The 18,434-nt window shown below is 33.9% G+C and overlaps 2 protein-coding genes across 2 annotated transcripts; one reads left to right on the forward strand and one right to left on the reverse strand.

Moving 5' to 3' along the window:
• Window positions 1-262: 262 nt before the first annotated feature.
• LOC128166250 (replication termination factor 2-like) lies at window positions 263-11,279 on the forward strand. Its single transcript, XM_052831283.1, has 8 exons — window positions 263-401; window positions 5,081-5,175; window positions 5,499-5,589; window positions 6,369-6,505; window positions 8,591-8,669; window positions 9,098-9,211; window positions 10,244-10,295; window positions 10,594-11,279. Exons 1-8 carry the CDS (start codon window positions 333-335, stop codon window positions 10,803-10,805), a joined length of 849 nt encoding a protein of 282 aa, XP_052687243.1. The 5' UTR covers window positions 263-332; the 3' UTR covers window positions 10,806-11,279.
• A 2-nt stretch (window positions 11,280-11,281) lies between these two features.
• LOC128166251 (lysosomal-associated transmembrane protein 4A-like) lies at window positions 11,282-17,809 on the reverse strand. The gene is made up of 7 exons (XM_052831284.1): window positions 17,630-17,809; window positions 14,831-14,996; window positions 14,646-14,722; window positions 14,413-14,541; window positions 13,987-14,082; window positions 13,662-13,763; window positions 11,282-13,086 (listed from the first exon to the last, which is right to left on the reverse strand). The coding sequence occupies exons 1-7, from the start codon at window positions 17,726-17,728 to the stop codon at window positions 13,015-13,017; spliced, it is 741 nt and encodes a 246-aa protein (XP_052687244.1). The 5' UTR covers window positions 17,729-17,809; the 3' UTR covers window positions 11,282-13,014.
• Window positions 17,810-18,434: the final 625 nt, after the last annotated feature.

An 18,434-nucleotide genomic window follows, 5' to 3' on the forward strand; every position in this document is an offset into this window, starting at 1 on the left:
CTTTTATTTTGGCAAAAAAAAAAATCTTAATTGGCTTATTCTAAAGTGCGAAACCAAATAATACATGTTAAAGCGTACATGTTCGTTTCAATCTCGTATTAAATTTCCAGATGAATTGTATTTTATAAATTTTAAAATCAAATCGAATACAAAAAAATTATTTAGAATAAAAAATTACCTTTGTTTTTCGATTCTTGGTAAAATTTTCAAAAATAGTGATAAAATCTTTAAAAGTACATGCATCCGAAAATTTAAGGCACGACTTGTCTAAAATTGTTACGCCATAAGTGTTTATATTTTATTTTTGACATTTTCAATCATTTTATTTTAAAATGGGATGTGATGGAGGAACGATACCCAAAAGAGACGAACTTGTCAGAACGAAGAAAAAGCCAGAACAGGTAAATTGTTAAAAAAAGAATACCATTGAGTATTTTCTGAAGAAAATAAACAAAGAATAGTTTTAAATATGGCCCATACAGCAGTTTTATGGCTCTTCCGAGTATTTTTCATCACCTTAGAATGACTGATACATATCTAAAAAAACCCGAAAGTTTTGACCAGTGCTGAATTTTACACATGGTACACATACAGAATGCTGGAGAAAACGTACCCAGGAGAAAACGTACCCAGGAGAAAACGTACCCAATTTATAGGGTACGTTTTCTCCAGGAGAAAACGTACCCGGGTACGTTTTCTCCAAGAGAAAACGTACCCTATGAAAATAATAAATAATGGTTTTCATAGATATTCTTAAATGAAACAAAATAAAATTAAAATGAACATTTGTATCATTTAATTGTTGTTGTTGTTTTTTAATGCATAGTCACCATGGTCACGTACGTAAATTATTAAGACAATATTTGTAAAATACACATACACGAACTAAGCAGTTTAATTACTCGACAATTAATACACCATAAAAGAAACCGTTAAATAATAAGTTTTTATTGCAATCTCATTTGAAGAACTAAATGATGGGTATGTCAAGAAGTCGATATCGCGTTATTTTAAACATTTTTTTGAAATTTATCTATAGAACAAACTTTGCTTAATAAACCAAGTCTACTGAAGTCTTTTAAATATTTGTTTGATTCATATATATGGAAACTACTACGAAATGTAACATTGATGTCAATTTTCTTCCGACGCCACTGACATGTATATTGTGTGGAGAGTGAATATTTCTACCTCCTGCGCGGGGAGGCAATATATAATATTACATAATAAATTAACTGCTCAGGTATTTAATTCATTATCACTATGATTAAAATCAGAGGATCTCGCATTTAGAAAATGGATATTTAGAAGAAGTAGACTGATAAACACTTTATGACAGGTAATTATTTCGTACTAAAATAAAAGTTGCTACAATTATTATAAAGATATTATTCATAAAATGAATATATTTCTATACATCTATGCATTGAAATATGCATAAAAGTAGCATTTAAAAATTATTTAATATGTCCAACCCCTTTAATGTTTAAAATTATAAAGTATCAAATTCATATACATGTATCTATAAAACTCTTACATTTCTGTATACAGTGGAGCCTCACTTATCCGGACACTTTTGTCCCCAGGCCAAATCGTCCGGATAGGTGAAGCGTCCGGATATCTGAATTGTGATATTTACCTTTAATATTTATGGAAACATAACTCATAAATTAATTATACAATTAAATATTTTATTTTGATAGCCATAAGCACCACAAAAAAAGTTTAGATTTTTTTTAAATTAACAAAACAAAATATTGTTAAAAACATTATTTAAGGTATGTTTTTTCCACAGGAAACTTAGCACTACATTCTTTAATGCAACACATGTACATGTACATGTACATAACGATCACTGTATTAAACCGATAATTTAATTACATTCGCATAACAAAGCGAAGAGAAGAAAGTCGGTGTTCCACATTACGCTGACAAATCTTTTTCTTCAAGCTACCGTTGATCGCAACTCTCGCTCTTTTGGCCGGTGGTGTTGACATGTTTGAAGCTGCTCAACATTTGATGATTGAAAATGGGTGAAAATCTGTATATATTCCCTTATTGATAATTGTCCAAGCTATTTTTTCATTGACAGAACTTACCCAAGCTAATTTTACGTATCCATCTTTCTATAGAGTTAATTGCACCCAAGCGATTTTTACAAGTAGCGTGAACACTCATCCACGCCATGTTTGGCATAAATTATTATTACACTGTTTATTGAACACACGCTATAAAATTCATGTCGATACCCTGAACATCCCAAGCGGTCTTAATAACTATCGTAAACAGAACTCAAATTATCAAATATTTCATTTCAATTACGTTTTAAAATGAATAGGCGTACGAACGATCTAATCACACTACGATTAATAGAATTTTAATTCAATCAATAGATGACTTTTTAAAACACAAGTTAAACAATTTTCAAGACATTTTAATCAAACAACAACAGTTCATAAGTTAAATGGCGACAATTAAACATGTCGCATCCATGGTTATCGTAATATCCTCGGGCGAGTACATAGCGTGACACAGGTGACCCCGATTACCGGACGAAGGCATTGTTTAAAACCAACAACCAGTGTCAGATGTTTTTACACCAATTTGCACTTGCTCATAAAAAACTTTTGTGCCCCCGAACACTTAAATATGACCGTCCGGTTAAATGAGGTAAAATTTAAAGGAAAACTGTATTATGTGGTAAAATTTGACCGTCCGGATCCGGAACGCGGAATTCCGGATAAACGAGACAAATTATTGTGTAAAAATTCCGTTCCCAATAAAAATCGACCGGTAAGTGAAGCGTCCGGTTATCTGGCGTCCGGATATCTGAGGCTCCACTGTATTTATTATGAAAATAGTATTTAAAAGTATTAAAAACTATCAAGTAGTATAATTATGATTTTCATAGGGTACGTTTGCTCTTGGAGAAAACGTACCCGGGTACGTTTTCTCCAGGAGAAAACGTACCCTAGAGATTGGGTACGTTTTCTCCTGGGTACGTTTTCTCTTGGGTACGTTTTCTCCTGATACCCACATACACATATGCAAAACAACAACAAATTTCACAGGAAATGGATTTTCTATTGCAGTATTTTTAATTTTTTCCTTTATGTCGTCATTTTATTTTTTTATGTTTGCTCTCGGGACACCGGAAATTATCATCTGTGTTTGACCTGTGACCTTCCAATAAGTATGTAACGTGTTTGGGTCCGTAGATTTGGATAGATCCGTAATCAAGAGAATGAATTAAGAAAATGATTGTATATTTATATATATGTATATAAAAACCGATCAAGCAATAATTACTAAAATGATTTAGATATTGTTAACAAGTATGAGTCAGTATATACAGGTATTTAGTATTAGTATTATCTATCCTTAATTTATAAAGGCAAACAAATGTAATTTGGGTGACTGGGTATATGTGTCTGGGCAGGTATGTATCCGTAGGCACCTGTCCTATGCGAGTACGGGTCTCGGATGTGTCCCGATCCAGAGATCTGTCCTGTACACAGATAGATCTCAATAGAAATTGTTGAAATGATATAATTAATTTAACTAAATACAATTCCCTTATTAAACAGTATACTAGACACCGTATACTTAATACAACCAGGGTAACTTTATAAACTTTCACAGCACCACTTCTGCTTTAGTCTTCCAACTTGGAGCTTCCACTGTGAACTGTCGATTATCAGCTAAGCAGCGCCTTTTATACTAATGTGCACCCGAACTACCCTCTGGAGCTATCGTTATACATAATGATAAAGTCCGGTGTATGTAATTGCTTGATACATTCCAACCCGACCTTTAATTGTCACAAATATATACACATAAAATGATTGAACTAAAGAAAAATACTGTATATCCAGTAATTTTTGTGATGATCTAATTTTTTTTGTCCCCCGCCGCAACGCGGAGCGGGGACATAGAAATGCTGTGCGTCCGTGTGTCCGTCCGTCACACTTTTTTGTAAGCGCTCTCATGCCTACAAATTTTGACGGATTTTCATTAAATTTATACCAAATGTTTATACCACTATTACCTTGGTCAAGTTCGAAAATCAGTGCTGGTCGATACTTTTTGTTGGAGTTATGGGACTTTGACCACAATAATGACTCTGTTTTATCCCAAAATTCACCTTGTAAGCGCTCTCATGCCTACAAATGCTGACGAATTTTCATGAAATTTATACCAAATGTTTATACCACTATTACCTTGGTCAAGTTCGAAAATCAGCATTGGTCGATACTTTTTCTTGGAGTTATGGGACTTTGACCACAATAATGACTCCGTTTTATCCCAAAATTCACCTTGTTAGCGCTCTCTTGCCTACAAATTTTGACGGATTTACATGAAATTTATACCAAATGTTTATACCACTATTACCTTGGTCAAGTTCGAAAATCAGCATTGGTCGATACTTTTTGTTGGAGTTTATGGGACTTTGACCACAATAATGACTCCGTTTTATCCCAAAATTCACCTTGTAAGCGCTCTCATGCCTACAAATTTTGACGGATTTTCAATAAATTTATACCAAATGTTTATACCACTAATACTTCGGTCAAGTTCGAAAATCAGCATTGGTCGTACTTTTTGTTGGAATTATGGGACTTTGACCACAATAATGACTCCGTTTTATCCCAAAATTCACCTTGTTAGCGCTCTCATGCCTACAAATTTTGACGGATTTACATGAAATTTATACCAAATGTTTATATCACTAATACCTTGGTCAAGTTCCTAAATCAGCATTGGTCGATACTAGTATAGATCTACTGCTTGACCGGCGGGGGACCCAGAATTTCTATTCTTGTTTTGCAATGTCTTTTAAATCGCAAAATATTGAATTTGCAGAAATTATATCAGGTTTATTTTCTTTAAGATACTTTTATGATTGAAAAATTGACTGATACAAATTCAAAATGCTACATGTTTTCCCCATTTTCGCAAATTTTGTGACTCGCTAAAAAACCGGAAACACTGTTACTCTTAACATTCTGAAATGGTAATTTGAATTCTACCTTGGTTTAAAAAATTCAAGTTTGCTATTGATGATTTTTGTACATTACAGAAAGATAAAACCGCAGATCTTGACGCAAAATGGAAACACTGTGCAATCACACAGGAACAGCTGCGTGAACCGATAATGGCCTGTGAGCTTGGCAAGTAAGTGAAGTCTGTAAACTATATGTTTTAATGATGTAAGAAAAAACACTGCTTAACATGTTCTGTTTTAAAGTTTTTAATTGGAAAAAGCTTCTTATTTATGTAAAAATAGTTTGGTAATTTCTGCATTTCTCAATCCATGTTCATGTTTGCAAACTTTTCTAAAGTTTATTTTATTCTTGTGAAAATTGTATTACCTGTACTTTTTGTAAATGTTTTATCCTTGAATAAAATGTTATCTGATAATACAGTTAATACTGAATGTTTGATAGATATAAATGATTCCTGAAAACTGTAAGCTCTTTCTATATTATTTTTCATAGATTGTACAACAAAGAGGCAGTCTTAGAGTTCTTGATCGACAGGAGTAAATTTGAGTGTGCCTCAAGCTTTGAACATTTGAAAGGACTCAAGGTACTTCAAATTTTTATGCTGATAAATGTACATACTGGTATATTGTACATCTTACTGACATACTGGTATATTGTACATCTTAATGTCATACTGGCATATTGTACATCTTACTGTACATACTGGTATATTGTACATCTAACTGTACTTACTGGTATATTGTACATCTTCCTGACATACTGGTATATTGTACATCTTACTGTCATACTGGTATATTGTACATCTTACTGTACATACTGGTATATTGTACATCTTACTGTCATACTGGTATATTGTACATCTTACTGTCATACTGGTATATTGTACATCTTACTGACATACTGGTATATTGTACATCTTACTGACATACTGGTATATTGTACATCTTACTGTCATACTGGTATATTGTACATCTTACTGTACATATTGGTATATTGTACATCTTACTGTACTTACTGGTATATTGTACATCTTACTGTACTTACTGGTATATTGTACATCTTACTGACATACTGGTATATTGTACATCTTACTGTACATACTGGTATATTGTACATCTTACTGTCATACTGGTATATTGTACATCTTACTGTCATACTGTCAATGAGATTGGACACAGAAAAGTAGCGTACACTGTCTTGATAGTACACTAGTTCTCATTAAATAATTTCTCAATGAATAAACTGTGTAATGTTATGTTGTACACTGTACAGTACAGCATACATGTAAATATAATCTGTGGAAATTATCTACATCGATATAGATTTAAGAGTGTAAATGGATGTAAATGTTATTGTTTACAGGATCTTAAAGAGTTGAAGTTGACAGAAAACAAAGGCTATGGTCGACCAAAGAGTGAGAAGGGGGACAGCTACATTGACACCCAGGACGCCAAGTATATCTGTCCGGTGGTCGGGATCACCATGAACGGGAAGCACGGGTAGGGAAACATTAATAGGGGGTGATAAATCAAGGGTGGTGCTACACAACCAGTGCCACTATGGATGCTGGCCTGTTACACACGCTGTATATTTGTACATACATGTTGGTCAGAATAACCATGGAAGGAAAACATAGATAGGCAGGAAAACATTCTTCTAAATATATTTGTAGATATAGCACCATCTGATGATATATTTGTAGATTATTATTATTTGTCACAGTACTGTAGAATTAGCTACATTTGGTGATATATATGTAGATTTAAGTACGTAATGATAAGGCGATATATTCGTTGATATAGCTAAATAAGGTGATATATTATACCTGGTAATTATTTGTTGGTTTAGTCACATTTTGTTGATATAATTACTTTACTAGATCTATAGATCTAGCTACATCTGGTGAATATAATTATAGATTAAGCTTTGTCTTTAATGTGAATGTATTTTACAATATTTAGCTACATCTGGTGATCTATTTGTAGGTTTAGCTACATCTGGTAATCTATTTGTAGGTTTAGCTACATTTTGTGATCTATTTGTAGGTTTAGCTACATTTTGTGATCTATTTGTAGGTTTAGCTACATCTGGTAATCTATTTGTAGGTTTAGCTACATCTGATGATATATAATTGTAGGTTTAGCTACATCTGGTGATCTATTTGTAGGTTTAGCTACATCTGGTGATATATATTTGTAGGTTTAGCTACATCTGGTGATCTATTTGTAGGTTTAGCTACATCTGGTGATATATATTTGTAGGTTTAGCTACATTTTGTGATCTATTTGTAGGTTTAGCTACATCTGGTAATATATTTGTAGGTTTAGCTACATTTTGTGATCTATTTGTAGGTTTAGCTACATCTGGTAATCTATTTGTAGGTTTAGCTACATCTGGTAATCTGTTTGTAGGTTTAGTTACATTTTGTGATCTATTTGTAGGTTTAGCTACATCTGGTAATCTATTTGTAGATATAGCACCATCTGATGATATATTTGTAGATTATTATTATTTGTCACAGTACTGTAGAATTAGCTACATTTGGTGATATATATGTAGATTTAAGTACGTAATGATAAGGTGATATATTCGTTGATATAGCTAAATAAGGTGATATATTATACCTGGTAATTATTTGTTGGTTTAGTCACATTTTGTTGATATAATTACTTTACTAGATCTATAGATCTAGCTACATCTGGTGAATATAATTATAGATTAAGCTTTGTCTTTAATGTGAATGTATTTTACAAGATTTAGCTACATCTGGTGATCTATTTGTAGGTTTAGCTACATCTGGTAATCTATTTGTAGGTTTAGCTACATTTTGTGATCTATTTGTAGGTTTAGCTACATTTTGTGATCTATTTGTAGGTTTAGCTACATCTGGTAATCTATTTGTAGGTTTAGCTACATCTGATGATATATAATTGTAGGTTTAGCTACATCTGGTAATCTATTTGTAGGTTTAGCTACATCTGGTGATATATATTTGTAGGTTTAGCTACATCTGGTGATCTATTTGTAGGTTTAGCTACATCTGGTGATATATATTTGTAGGTTTAGCTACATCTGGTGATCTATTTGTAGTTTTAGCTACATCTGGTAATCTATTTGTAGGTTTAGCTACATTTTGTGATCTATTTGTAGGTTTAGCTACATCTGGTAATCTATTTGTAGGTTTAGCTACATTTTGTGATCTATTTGTAGGTTTAGCTACATCTGGTAATCTATTTGTAGGTTTAGCTACATCTGGTAATCTATTTGTAGGTTTAGTTACATTTTGTGATCTATTTGTAGGTTTAGCTACATCTGGTAATCTATTTGTAGGTTTAGCTACATCCGGTGATATATATTTGTAGGTTTAGCTACATCTGGTGATATATATTTGTAGGTTTAGCTACATCTGGTGATATATATTTGTAGGTTTAGCTACATCTGGTGATATATATTTGTAGGTTTAGCTACATCTGGTGATATATATTTGTAGGTTTAGCTACATCTGATGATCTATTTGTAGGTTTAGCTACATCTGGTGATATATATTTGTAGGTTTAGCTATATCTGGTGATATATATTTGTAGGTTTAGCTACATCTGGTCCTGTGGGTGTGTGTTGTCAGACAGAGCTCTCAAAGAGGTCAAATCGGACATCTGTCATAAGGTAAGGAGCAAATAATCTGACAAGGTTAGGAGCAAATCTTTAGTCAACAAGTATTATGAAAGTATTGCATAAGTACCTAGTAATACATTTACTCACTGGCACCCCCTATTTTGAAACAGTTGTCATTTTATGTGATAAATAGGTGTGGAGAAAATTTAGCTTAAGATTTTTTAAAAGGATTAAACCAATTAGTAATGAAAAAAGGAGTCTTTAAAATTAATTTCTTCACCATCGGTAAATAGACACACTTTAGACTTAGACGGTATTACATGTAGGTTTAGGAAATTTCAAAAGCATTTAAAAAAAAAATAGTTCAGCACAGCTTTGTATTGATAAAGCACTAGAGAAATTCAGACTGAATTTGCTGTGATCGCAGTCTACATTTATTTCACAAGTACCAGTATGTGTATATTTGCTCTGTGTTGTAGTGTGGCAGCAAGTTCACTCAGGATGATGTGATCACACTGAACGGAACGGAGGAGGAAGTGGAGAGACTACGACAGAGAATGAGGACCAGGAAGGAACAGGCCAAGCTAGCCAAGGTACGATCTCACTGAACAGTCTTAATATCTCACACAAATAACCAAGGTACGATCTCACTCAACAGTCCTAGTATCTCACACAAATAGCCAAGGTATGATCTCACTAAATAGTCCTAGTATCTCACACAAATAGCCAAGGTAGGATCTCACTGAATAGTCCTAGTATCTCACACAAATAATCAAGGTACGATCTCACTCAACAGTCCTAGTATCTCACACAAATAATCAAGGTACGATCTCACTCAACAGTCCTAGTATATCACACAAATAGCCAAGGTAGGATCTCACTCAACAGTCCTAGTATCTCATTCAAATAGGCAAGGTACGATCTCACTCAACAGTCCTAGTATCTCATTCAAATAGCCAAGGTAGGATCTCACTTAACAGTCCTAGTATCTCGCTCCAATAGCCAAGGTATGATCTCACTGAACAGTCATAGTATCTCACTCAAAAAGACAATGTAGGATCTCACTCAACAGTCCTAGTATCTCATTCAAATAGGCAAGGTACGATCTCACTCAACAGTCCTAGTATCTCATTCAAATAGCCAAGGTACGATCTCACTTAACAGTCCTAGTATCTCGCTCCAATAGCCAAGGTATGATCTCACTGAACAGTCATAGTATCTCACTCTAAAAGACAATGTAGGATCTCACTCAACAGTCCTAGTATCTCACACAAATACCCAAGGTATGATCTCACTGAACAGTCCTAGTATTTCACACTAATAGCCTAGTTAGGATCTCACTGAACCGTCCTTGAATCTCACACAAATAGCCAAGGTACGATCTCACTGAACTGTACTAGTATCTCAGAAGTTAGCCTACCCTGGTATCTTATGATTGTCAACCTAGCCTCTTATAATCAGTTGTGATCAATTTAATCTTTTAATCGAAAAACTTATTATTTATGGCTTTGATTTAATTCAAAGTCTCATATTTTTTTGCTGTAAAAACTATTTTAGGGTAAACTGGGAGTCAAATGACTTATAAATTACTCTTTTAAACATTTTATTTGCACTGTATTTTTCAGAAAGCCAAAAAGCACAAAGTGGAAACATCAGAATCGGAAACAAAGACTTCAGGTAAGCAGTGATACAATAGGTGTGCAGGGCTGAAGTGAAAAAGTGAATTTATCTGTTAATTTTTAGAATTATTTCCAATAGTTTAATTTGCCAATTATGAAATCTGAAGCTGTCAATTCCAATAATCAAATGAGGATAAATTGCCTCCTTTCACTATTGAAAGCCCTGGGCAAAGCCTCCAAATATCAATTTAAAAATGGTTTGGGTGCATCTTAAATGGGTCGGCAGGCAACTGCAAACAACCTTGTTACTTTATCTGTTCTTAACTTTTTTTGATCAGTCATCCCTTTTGTTTCAGATGTAAAGAAAGCCAAAACTGAAAAGGTAGCCACAAAGACTTCCTCCAAGGAGGGGGCATCAGGAGGACCCAAGGACAAGACCCCCAACCCCCTCAGCATTCAGAAGGACCCCAAGACCAGCGCCACCTACAAGTCTCTCTTTACCTCCTCCAACAAGGCAAAGAATCAGCAGTCTGCACATTGGGTCACCTACAATCCCTTCTACAACTGACTTCTCATACTGATCACAATAGCCAGAGACTACAAATCAGGATCATTGAAAACTTTTTCAAAAACATATTGTTTTAATGAAACAGAATTTTGTCAGACAGTGTGCATGTATATTTTATCGAATAAGGTTAACATTGTAACATTTCTGCTATACTTTTCCATTACTTAATATTCTGAAGACTATTTATAAATGTGTCATTTACCCACATACATCAATGCAAGACATTCACCTTCATTAGTATGTTCCATGTACTAGTATTTCATCATATAGATTGATGTTATACAATTACAGAAAAGTTTTCTGTTCAACATTGGAACAACTTTTCCATGCTAAAGGAAAGTATTTTTAATTATTTATATGAATTTTATATTTAATGGGGGGAGTGTTTAACTATTGTAAAATTGGCAAATTATTGTTCAATGTGGTACAGGCTTAAGGTGCCTTTGATTTGTCAATAAATAACACAAAAATGGATCTACGAGTTTAATGAATTTTATTTTAGTTGAATAAAACCCACTCATTTATTTACAAGACGAAACTCAAAAATCTTTCTTCAAAGCACCCTTTTTCCATCACAAAATGACTTCCATCCGTGTGTGGGGATACAGGATTCCCAAATAAAGGGAAAGGGTACTATACATGTACCTCTGTAGATCTTTCTTTACTGTCATAATTGACAGGATTGACAGATATCAATCTAAACAGGCCAATACTGCATTCACACACAGACGGATGGCGTAAAGACTGCAGGTGCTTGAGGACAGGACTGACCCCATCCCCTCCACCCCCCACTCCCAAGTATAGATCCCTGGGTCTTCACTCCTTTTTTTCATTATCCAGAAAAATTACCTAAAACAAACATTTTATGAGAATCATACCCTTTGATTTCATAAAACGTTTGTTTTTGAAAAATTACATAAAACAAACAATTTTAATCATTTTATGATATTAAATCATACACGCCTATCAATATGATTTACATTAAATGTTTCTTTTAGGTAATTTCTTTTAGGTTTATCGTAAGAGGATAATTTCATGAAAAAAGAGTGAAGACCCCGGGTCTATACTTGGGGGTAGGAAATGGAAGGGGGAGGGGGTTAGTCCTGTCCTCTAGCACCTGTACTTTAGACTGGTCAATATCTCTCTTCATTCATATCATTAACTGACATGGTCTTAAAATGTTAAACCAAATTCAATCTAGAGTAAAACAAGGTAGATAGAATACGTAATAATTACAAGGAAAGAACTAATTCTCTTAGAGACATCTATGTGACAAATACATGTACAGTGTATCTATAAAATCGTAAATTCTCAAATGGCATGTCATAAATAGAAACACAGCTACAAATCTGCCTTCTTCTGGCTTTCAACAATAAAATGATATAAACATAAAGCTCATCTTTATAGTTCATATACATGGAGCAGGGCGATCGAAATCTTTAACCTCCCTTCCACAGTCTACAATTCTACTAAAGATCACATCATCAAGTCCTGTATGTCCAAGTCCTGTATGTCCAAAATGACTTTTCCCTTCTGATAAAATAACTATATATGCAGCAGCTGTCAAACATGTAATTAACAGCTGTCAAACCTCTGTAAGTGGGGGACTGCACATTTTCATATCGAAACAAGCATTAGTACACTTACTTATGATAATAGATAGACGAAAAGAATACGAGATGATATCCTTCTAGGACCTGTGTGACAAACAGGGTGAGGGTTAATCTAACCCTCGCCCTAACTTTGGACAAAAAAAAACTATCTAAGTGGAGCATCATCAGACTTGACAATGATTTTAGTACATGCATTATATACACTAGGAAACATATCATCTCATATTCTGTAACAGCAAGGATGTGTCTATAATGATAGATACAGTGAAACAGCACTTGAACCTTACAATAAATTTACAACATCATTAATAAAGTAGGCCAGTTCCAAATAGATGACAATACATCTTCCTTTAAACAAAATCTGTAAAAAGGATAGCATTGATAATTGCACATACTATCATAATTGAATCTAAAAAAATTTCTTGAGAAAGTTTCTTCCACTTGAATATTTAGTCATATATATATAACCAAAGGATTTAGAGTTTTTACCGATGACCCGGCAAATTAACATAAACAGCACTGTGTTACAATAATTATTTAGAAATTTAAACTAACACAGACTCGGTCTGAGATATGATTGAGAATAGCTCCGGCTCTCAGGCGCTGTAGGGCGGGGGGTTCACTTCTCCCTGACGAATGGCCTCCTCATACTTTGGGGGGAGAAGAACCTGCAATTTATTAGGTATAAGTTTAATTTCTCCAAGCCTATTTGTTTGTATTTGTTTAAATCCAGATAAAAATACAGATGAATGAGATCACAACACTAATCAATGCCATATGACTAATTTTCATAAGAAATTCAACTGTTCACATCAAACAGAAAATGACTTTCACTAATATGTATGTGAATTATTTTCATTAAGGTGAGATATTACTTTTTTATAAAGGTGAGATATTACTTCATGAAAGAGATATTTCCCTTTGAGAGAGATATTTTCCCTGAGAAATAGGATATGCCTTTATGTGAGATAGTTTTTCAGAGAGTCATATATTTCCTTCTGCAATATTTTTCCTGTGGGGAGATTTCCTTTCATGTAGGGTATTTCCCTAGCTTGCAGATCAGATATTTCCCTATGAGATATTTTCACTGTAGGTGAGATATGCCTTTAAGTGAATATTACCTTGCAGGCGAGATATGCCTTTGATTAAGGTATTTCTCTGTGAATATACCTTGAAGTGGATATTACCTTGCAGGCGAGATGTGCCTTTGATTAAGGTATTTCTCTGTGAATGAAATATTTACCTGAGAGTCGGGATCCACATTGTACTCTCTGATTTGGTTGCAGTTCATGTTGCTGGATTTGAGGAAGTTGTAGCAGCTCCACACCATCCCTATCAGGTACGCCTTGATATACAGAAATATACGCATTAATTCATTATCTGTCTACAGTGATTCATTAATGCAATTAATCATTCATCTCAATCTAAAAGGCTCTACCGGGAAAACTAGTCGTACAGCTTTTCAGCATATAACCTACACCAAGCCAGTTATCAAAACCTAAGGTTACCTATGCTGTTACCTAGGTTTGCCTAGCTGCTGTTACCTTATTCTACCTGTACTAATTTACCTTGATGGAGAGGAAGAGGACAAAGCCCAGCAGACAGAGAAGCATCAGCCACTGAGAGTCCATTTCCATCAGGTGCTTCAGGCCAGGTACACATGTCTGAAACCAAGGTAATCAAATCACAGGGCTTTATATATATATACAAATCATTAATGACAGGACTATGGGTCCACTTATGCAAGTACATGTATAAATGAAAATACAAATGACAAGGATTCATATATATTCACCTAATGCTAGTATAAAATGAAAAATACCTGTTCATATTTCTGAATCATGAGAGAAAAGACCTTTCACATTCAATGAAATTAATGACAGCTGTATATGAATACCTGTACTTGTTATAAAAATACAGGTGTATATTTCAAAATTTGGACATAAAAGAACTGCTAGAATTTTCAGGTAGTCCTACGGGGTTGATCCACTCACCAGCCCCTGGGCACGCAGCCAGAGTTTGATGTTTGGGGAGTAGCTGAGGTATCCGACAATGCTCAAGCAGCTGAGGGAGAAGTCAAACACTTGCAGGCAGAAGAAGGGCAGAATGTACCCAGGGCGATTCTGAAAAGGCAATTCAAAGATGTCATGAAAATTTGACACTAGCCAGGGCAGTCCGAAATTGAAAGTAATACAGGTCATCATCAGACATAAAATGTCCCACTTACTCGTACGACTCCATAGAGCAGGAAGAGTACAATGATCAGCATACAGATGCAGATGATGAAGGCCAGGTCAAAATCCTCTGTAAACATGTACACATAAACGTCAAGTATTGCTATACATGTACCACTAGGTCATCATCATGACAAGAAGGCAAAAGTCTCAATATGAAAAATACCGAAATCATTACCTCTTTTCATTTTGCGAGTAATGATGATTTCTTCCTGTGTCTCGATTTCTTCATTTTTGAGCGTGGTGTCGATTTGGATGTCTGTGCACTTGCTAGCAGTCGCCTGCAGAATTTCTGGGTGGATGGAGGCAAATATGAGCCCCCCTATCAGGAACAAGTGACAGATCTACAGTGCACAAACATATCAATATTAACCAACCATTCATTAATTTCACAAGTCAGGGCCTTTGATTGCCTACAAGTGGAGCCCATATAAAAATCAAAGTACTCAAAGTACTGGAAAGTGCTAAGCCAGCATCAATGCTACTTTTTTCAATTGTTAATTGTTAATATTTTAAAATCATAATTATACAGAAAGTAAAAGAAAAAACAGTTTCATGAAAATGCATCATATGTATGAGATCCTGACCATACCATTTCAATCAATTTGAAGAGAGGAGTTTGTAATGTATATTAACCGATTAGTCAGCCCACGGACTTAGACAGTCCTCGTTATGAAACTGACTGTCCCTGGGGTCCGTAGTCCGCATATTACATTTCTCGAATTTGAGAGGATATGTAGTTTAAAATTCAGAGAGCAATCTTTGCAATTTTAAAAGTCTAATTATAAATAATTAAAGTTGGTTTGCAGTCATACATTGTACCGCTGCACGCCTGTCTCCTACCCTACAGTTATAAAAGTAAAGCGTACAAACTCAATGTACACCCGCATAATATTATTGTTCTGGACATTATATATCTTGTATTTTTAAAGGTTGTATATTCACTTTTGATCAAAAATTAATATTCCTCTAGCTGACTTTCTTTCCTTTTTTAAATGCTAACCTTGTTGATATATACAGTGTACGACAAGTTTTGAATACAAATTGCTCAGTAAGTGAAAACAAGACTAACCGTACTTTTTCACCAACTGAGACATAAAATATGACTAAATGTCATTGAATTTAAAATCAACAAATTGCACGAGAAAATCGCTACATGAATCAAAAGATCAAAGTGACACAACAAATATTTTTAAAAATATCACATTGATAAATTTGTCGGCCTTTGAGGGTCTCAAATTTTTTCTATGTAAACTTTTTATATAAGGGAATATCTCTGATCGCATGCTTTGACATTCCGAGATCCGCACCACTGGCCATCCTTTGTTTACATCCCACAGCAGTCACCCAACATGCATCTAATAATAGCAGCATGGAATGTCTCATGGCATGTTTAGTTGTGTAATCGCCAATGCACCCTCAGACTTCACTTATATTGTGAAAGTTTGCCATTTGTTCTGATCTCGATTAAATAAACACACAACTCTACTTTTTTTTGCAAAACCTGGGACCTAAGTAGAAACTTAAGGATACCATGATCTTGCTATCTTTAGATTAGAGCTTTGGTCAGCATGATTACTAGGTGGCGCTTATAAAAAGATCATGAGATTTGGTGCATCCCTAATAAGCGCTAGCGCATGCGCTTAATGATACATTTTGAAAAAAATTCTATTATCTGTGATAAAAACATAATTATTGAGACAACTTAAAAAAAAAATTCTTTCCTTTTCATTTGGAAGTTAACCTGTGATGGACTGGTGTCCCATCCAGGGGAAGCCAATGACTCTCATCAGTTTAGCACCACATAAATCAAAAATGATAAGCACTTACTAAGGGCTGTGACAATATTGAGGTATCAATATCATATCAAACAATACTGTATGTGTATTTATACAAGTCACTGTGTATAAACATTGCTATGAAAAAATTCTCTCCTTAATTGTTCTAAGGTATAATTTCATTTACATGTGAATATTAAGGCCTTAAAAAAAAAAGTTGTGTGTTTAGGGTAACCCGACCTAACCTACAAAAATGCCCCTATCCTACCATTTTTTGATGTCTGTTTTTATCTGATTTTGAATTTTAAATTATTTCTATTAAAAAAAAATCCTTTTTTTATTATGACACAAACAAACATTCTTATGATTCATGCAAAAAAAAAAATATGATAAAATAAAAAAAAATCCCTACCTACCAACTTAATTTTTTCATCAGTGTTACCCTAAACACACAATTTTTTTTTATAGGCCTAACCAATAAAAACTCATAAACCTTAATCCTGAGAATTGTGCTACAAAATTTGTAATATGTATTGATACAGAAAGTAATGTATTATCCCATCCCTAATAAGTACCATCCCTGAGTGTCTTCATAGATTAGAGAAGGATTTATCAAATCTTAAAGTAACAAAATTCAGGATAAATTTGCAGGTCTCATAGATTAATTCCTCTTTTAATAAATAAACAAGATGCTGCACTTTCACCAACAGTCGCTCTGTAAAAAACAAATTAGTCATACATAAGTAGTTGGTGATAATGTAGGCTAAATCAAATGGAACTTGACAATCACACCCTGGCTGAAATCTTACTGTTTGACAAATTTTCAAAAATTGGTGTTAAAGCTAGACAACTGATTGCCACTAGTTGATGCCATATTATTTCAATGAATCGTGTTCTGTCTTCAGTTCGGTAATCTGGAAACATTCATGCTCAACAAAAGATGGGGCGGATGAGTCTGAAATCGAAACTTTTTTATTTAATTATAAATGAGTGACAGTTATTGAGTTAAATGGCTGTTAAGACTTTTTTTATTTAACTTTGTATGACTTATCAAAGATTTTGATTAGTTATTTAAATAGATCCATCTTTTAAAAAGTCAACTGACTTATTGAATTTCGTGTGAAAATGAAATGTTTTCCGCCATTGTTATTCAATGACATCATAACGAAAGAAGAATTTTGTTGAAATATCTGGTATACCAGTTGGAGTAATCCGTAGAATAATGTCCCCGTCTTGACATGGCAACAGAAGCAGCATTTGTACATATCAGGGATCCCAGACTGTCCCTTGGTTCTCATTTTGTTTCTGTTTTGATTCCTCGTTTCCAAAATGGCCCTTCTTACTTCCGGTTTTTTGATATCTTTCTAGTTTCATTCGGCAAGCTTCGGGTTTTTTTACCTGCCGAGGTTTGCCGAATGACGTGTTACTCTAATAACCCAAAAGGACCTAAGAATATTTACTTTTAAAATGTGAAAATGAGGGGACAAATCAACCGAACTTCCATGCATTCACTCGTATATACAAAGAAAGGCTGTGAGCCAACTATAACATTTACAGGGAGGGAGGGGGGGACCCTCAAAACATCTTTTAAAAAAAAATTTGTGTGAATGTAAATTAATTATTTGATTTATATCACGTATTGGAACCACTAAACGATAATAAAAACAAATCTTAATTAAATTTCACTTTAGTAATTTACAGCCAACTGCGAACTATCAATTCTTTTAAAAAAAAAAAAAGATTTATTTAGTTTGTTTTCCTCATTCATATATATGTGTGTTAAATATTAAAGAATCCTTAAACTAAAAAAAAGAAAAAAAAGAAAAAACATAGATAAAGATTTTTGAAATAAAAAATTAATCAAATATGAAAATACAAAAAGTAACACTTCCAAAAGTTTGTCCAAATATTTTTATGTCTTTTTACCATATTTATGTAAAGAGAACAAAATTAAATGATCAAGCTTCGTCCTCTACCCAATTGTCACCTACTTCAAGCAATCTA

The sequence above is a fragment of the Crassostrea angulata genome, chromosome 10, assembly GCF_025612915.1.
Source record: "Crassostrea angulata isolate pt1a10 chromosome 10, ASM2561291v2, whole genome shotgun sequence".
Lineage (NCBI taxonomy): Eukaryota > Metazoa > Mollusca > Bivalvia > Ostreida > Ostreidae > Magallana > Magallana angulata.

Excerpts from the sequence above, each read along its gene's own strand:
- LOC128166250 (XM_052831283.1), top strand. The coding sequence starts at position 333 with ATGGGATGTGATGGAGGAACGATACCCAAAAGAGACGAACTTGTCAGA. Across the intron at positions 402-5,080 it reads CGAAGAAAAAGCCAGAACAG|AAAGATAAAACCGCAGATCT; the intron begins GTAAATTGTTAA and ends TGTACATTACAG. Across the intron at positions 6,506-8,590 it reads ACCATGAACGGGAAGCACGG|GTTTAGCTACATCTGGTCCT; the intron begins GTAGGGAAACAT and ends ATATATTTGTAG.
- LOC128166251 (XM_052831284.1), bottom strand. The coding sequence starts at position 17,728 with ATGAGAACCAAGGGACAGTCTGGGATCCCTGATATGTACAAATGCTGC. Across the intron at positions 13,764-13,986 it reads TCCTCTTCCTCTCCATCAAG|GCGTACCTGATAGGGATGGT; the intron begins GTAAATTAGTAC and ends CTGTATATCAAG. Across the intron at positions 13,087-13,661 it reads ATGTGGATCCCGACTCTCAG|GTTCTTCTCCCCCCAAAGTA; the intron begins GTAAATATTTCA and ends AATAAATTGCAG.